At 39.6% G+C, this 5000-nt stretch overlaps 1 protein-coding gene across 1 annotated transcript in view; it reads left to right on the plus strand.

Annotated features, from left to right (window-relative positions):
- The window catches only part of LOC138045853 (uncharacterized), a 217939-nt gene that overhangs the window by 30456 nt on the left and 182483 nt on the right, over window positions 1-5000 (plus strand). Inside the window, exons 2-3 of the mRNA XM_068892486.1 lie at window positions 2534-2659; window positions 3729-3841. Coding sequence (XP_068748587.1) covers window positions 2534-2659; window positions 3729-3841 — 239 coding nt within the window. The remainder of the gene's footprint in view (window positions 1-2533; window positions 2660-3728; window positions 3842-5000) is intronic.

Here is a 5000-nt window from a genome sequence, read left to right on the forward strand (position 1 = left end):
AGAACCGAAAGAAGCAATGAAACCGATGAACAGAGAGTAAGCTCAGCTCCGCAATAACTGCTAGTAGCGAAGTGGCTTCCACATCATTCCCTAGTGCACTTTTTAATAACTGTACAATTGTTGTCGGTTCAAAACCTGAAATTCCAGGAGTAAAGCGCCGTCGGTGACACGTGATTGAATCGGACGACGAAAATGACATTTAAAGTGCTAGTTTTTAAGGGCCTTCTCAACCAATTTCGTTTTTAAGTACAACATGGTTGCTCCGCAAGTTCTAAGGTTTAAATTAAAATTTCTGTAATGCTTTTCATTGAAGAAAATGTCTATTTCGTACTAGCAGCGCTTTCAAATGTGTAAGAGTTTGAGAAACTTGACCGAAAAGAAAAATGCACCCTGTTTAGACAAGTCAACGTTTCTTTAGTCATAGTCTTGCCGAAAACTTGTCACGCAAAAATCTGTCACACGTTCCCACTTGTTTACAATTCACTCGCTAAAAATCTAGAGCGAAAAAGTTGGATAATAAATAGTTTATTCGATGTTTTGTTGTGTAGTATCCCTGAGTATTTTTACTCGTTGCTTGCAGTTTGACTCGCCCTAGCGGACTCGTCAAAATACAGCACAGCTCATAAAAATACTCAGCGATACTACACACCAAAACATCTAATAAGATACCTTAATTTTTTTGTGAAGCATCTCAGGGTGCCCGAATCCTAAATCCTTGAATGTGATTGGCTAGTAACGAACTCTTGGCCGGTCCAGCCTTTTTCCATCCGGACCGGTTGTTTACTACGGCGCGACGAAACGTTGAATTTTACCTCTTAAAATGCAAATTTTCACTTACTAACCGTTGCAAAGAGAAAGAAAAACATCAGCAATAAATAATAGGCCTGCTTATTCTTCAAAAAGGTGAATATTTTGCTGACAACACTTTGCTGTATACTGTTTTTTGAGTTGTTCTTGAACTGTTTGACATACCGTTGAACTTAAAACAACTTTCACTGCAGAGGAAGACTTTTGATTTCAGTTTTTCGGTCAACATCCGTCATTTTCTTTGGACTTCTATTTTCTAATCTCGTTCTATATTGCGTCATTCAAGAATATACGGTTTCGTAACTAAAATAGGTTGTTGTTTTGCGGTTGTTGTTTTCTTGAACTGTTCACATGCAGTTTAACCAAAACGACTAACTGCAGAGAAGTCCTTTGAGCTTAGTTTTTTCGCTTGACATCCGTTATTTTCTTTAGAGGTCTATTTTATAATCTCGTTCAAGGAACTTGAAATACGAATTCGTAGCTAAAAAAGTCCAACAAACAAATCGCAACTCTGTGGAGTGTGCATGAGCTAATGTCAATGTCAACAAGTTTTTCTTGTGCAGTTTCTATAAGTTTTGCACTTATTTGTGAACGACTTGACGGAGAACAAAGACAAATACTTGAAATAATAAGATATAAAGGCACAGAATGAGAAGAGTATTTTTACTAATTTTTTTCCTCCTGTTTTAAGAACTTTCTTTTCATTTTCAACAAGACAAAGCACTTTAACACGTAGAACATTATTCGCCTGTTTATACGAATTTTTCAAACATTGTTTAGTTTGACGGTTTAGCTCATTTCCCTTTGACTGCTCTAAAATACAACTGCTTTTTATATTTATTATACCAAGAGATATTTGAAGTACTGTTATATCGTTAATCTGTCATTTTTCTCTGAGCTTTGCGAACGGCGCGCTTTTTTCAGTTAATTTTAACTGTGATAGTGCGACGTAGCAAATCAGTTTGCCATGTTCATTTTCAGAAAAAAAGAAAGCAGAAAAAATAAATACGTTATTCACCGGGTTAGATCTGTCCATTTAGGGAAAAGTTATGCCCTCGGCCTTGAGTACGTCCCTCGGCCTGCGGCGTCGAGCCGTACCCAAAACCTCGGGCACAGTTTTTCCCTATACGTATCTCCCAGCCGATGAGTAACATATATCTATTTCATTCATAATCTTTTTTATTATTAACCAAGCTAGTCTGGCCCGTATTATGAAGTGCCAAATACGACAGTATTGAATAAGTTTTCTAATATAAACTGTATTTACGGCTAAATAGTTTTAGAGTTAAGCCAGTAGATTTATCCCTACAAACAGGTAAAGTAAATATTATATTAAATGAAATGCATATTTACACCGACTGCAAAAAAATGTAATAAAGAAAATCCATATAAATGTTGCAAAAAAAGTGAATATATGGGTACGGCAAATAATTTTAATTTTAGGGCCGCCAAAAAAACATATGGCTACCGAACGCACTTTTTTTTCAATTGTCATTGGAAAAGGTGTGAGGTCTGGTCTCAAAGTTAACTCCACTCACCAAAATATATGGTCTCAACAAGAGTGCCAGTAACTTTCTTTTTTCCGGAAACAAGCATATCTCTGAAACTCAATGCTTCGTAGCAAGAGCAATATGTATTGCCCTTTGAACTGATAATCCTGCCTTCGGTGCAACATTTAATTTTTCCTCTTCGCAAATGTCTGATTCTCTGTCACTGATCATCGCAGATTCAACGTGTGTGAGGACAGTAAAAGCAGACAAATACCATACCAGACACAGGTTTCAATGATCGCTTATGAGACTTACAAAACGCCCTGTGGATGGTGGGGTTGGTCTAGATGCAAACGTTCAAGGTAATAATAACGTGTTACACTCTAGTGGTATAATTATAAGTAAGTAATTAAGTAAGTAATTAAGTAAGTAAGTACGTAAGTAAGTAAGTAAGTAAACTTTATTTGAACATGGAAAATCATCAGTTAAGCTGAAAAAAGTGAAAAACGCTTTACAGCTGTTTTACATGATTGCCGGGTAGGAATCCGATAGGTTAGATACCTGCCTTATACGTTTGCCGGACTGCCCAATAGAGGCAGCATTTCTAAAGTATTTGGGCAAATTGTTTCGCAAACAGGCCTCACTATAGCTGAGACTTCCTTTCAAATATGTTGACATTGTTGCAAATCAGCAACCTTCGATTGAAAATCTTGTCTGCCTGGTATTTGCCATTCCATACTTTCTGGGTTCTCGAACGGTTGACGGAACAGTTAGGTCAGTTTGTTGAGCACCGGCCTGCGGTACGGGAAGTCGCGGAATCAAAACCTCCGGTTTGACCAATACTCAGGGTGTTTATAAAACTTAGGAAGTGCTCCCTTCTTAATTACATCCACAAATGATCAGACTATCAAGTCTTCTCTAGTAAGGACTATAAACCGAAGTCCTCACCTCCCAACCTCGGGATTCTGTGGGAGGATAATGATTCCTTAATATTCGGAAAAAGCACCACGGAGTTCCCGGTGTTGTGATCTGGTCTGAATTCTGAGGTCTAAAGGTTTGTTAGTCACGTTGGTAACACTATTCAGTGCTACCAGAAACCCATAAGGGTTGAAACGTGTAACGCGCGTTCACAGCTTCCGAATATTCAGTGCATACTGATTGGTTGAATGTTTCAGTGCTAAGTACCATATTTGGAAACCCCTCGCTCTTGTTGTTCCAAATATGGTACTTAGCAAATTGAATATTCAGAAGCTCGTTTCCCAGCGAACAAGCGTCCGTTACACGTTTCATCCCCTATGGGTTTCTGGTGCTACCCTCACAAAATAAGATACTTACTTAATGTGAGCCTTGAGGCCATTGCTTCCTGGCGCCCAAACCCCTGTGTTGCAATTACATGTTCTCTTATTAATGCGCATCTCTTTTTTTCATTAGACCAGTAACTTTATACAGATATGGAGAAGCCTACAAAACAAGATCGGATGTCTACCTTAGGTGCTGCAAGGGATGGAAACAGCGAAGCTATAATTCACGAGAATGTCGAGAACGTTAGTTTTAAAACTGGAGCTTAACAGAGTGGGGTTTTATCCAACAGTCGCAAATGCTGAAGACAGCTATTTGTTTTTATTTTATTTTATTTGATATACGAGGCTTAATTAGGCACTAGGAAAATCAAATTTATGGAGTCTAAACAATATATCTTTTTACGTTGACAGCTATCTGTGACAGAGGATGCAATAACAATGGAAGTTGCGTAAGGCCAAACATTTGGCAATGCAGGCGTGGAGGGACCGGATTGACGTGCAATAAAGATGAGAGGTTTGCCCTATTTCGTCCCCAGAGCCTCCTGGCTCTCTCAACCGCCGAAGCCTAGTACCAATTCCGGTTTTCCTTAGACATGAAGTCTTGAAATGTTCATTAAAGAAATCGAAAGAATAACTGCTGCTGTAGGCGATAGGTTCACTGAGATACTGCAGGATAATGTGGAAGGTTCTGCAAGCAGTCCCTTCGCAAGCAACAGGTGAACTTAAAAAGGGATGATGTCTTTTACGACAAATGTCGCGCCCCTTTGGGCGATTATTCCTTGACCCACGCCAGGTTTGGCCTGGCCCACTTGAAACACTAGAATTATCTATATCAGAAACGAAGGAATAAGGTATTAAAGATGCCTCCAGTGGCACCTGGCCCTTAGTTTCTTGAGGAATATCAGAAATTTCTAGGTATTGGCCAACGCTTTATTTTCAAGTAAAGCTATGATTCTCTCAGTTATGAACGCACGGGTTTGAACCCGTGACCTTGCGATGCCAGTGCGACCCTCTAACCAGCTGAGCTATGAAGCCACTGATGTTTGATCAGTGGCTTCATAACTCTATAATTGGTAAGTACCCGACAAGAGAACGGTTGCTTCAGACAGAGCAAAATATTGGGAGGTCGTCTCTAATGATTCTAAAAAGGTAAAGCCACTTTATTTAACGTCGGAAGTTCCTTCAGCTACGAGGCTGGTATCAATGGAAGCCGACGGTGCGCCCTTTACCCCCCTCCCTCTGTCAGTGCTCTGTTTTACGGGTATTTAAAGCTATAATAGCTACACGGATCAGAGGAAAGTCGAAACAGACGTTGAAGTCACCAAGGATCGAACCTCTCGCTCCGAAAGCCGCGCACTAGCCATCTGAGTCACGGTTGATCCTAACGCTCTTAATGTCCATA

The sequence above is a fragment of the Montipora capricornis genome, chromosome 4 (assembly GCF_036669925.1).
Source record: "Montipora capricornis isolate CH-2021 chromosome 4, ASM3666992v2, whole genome shotgun sequence".
Classification (NCBI taxonomy): domain Eukaryota; kingdom Metazoa; phylum Cnidaria; class Anthozoa; order Scleractinia; family Acroporidae; genus Montipora; species Montipora capricornis.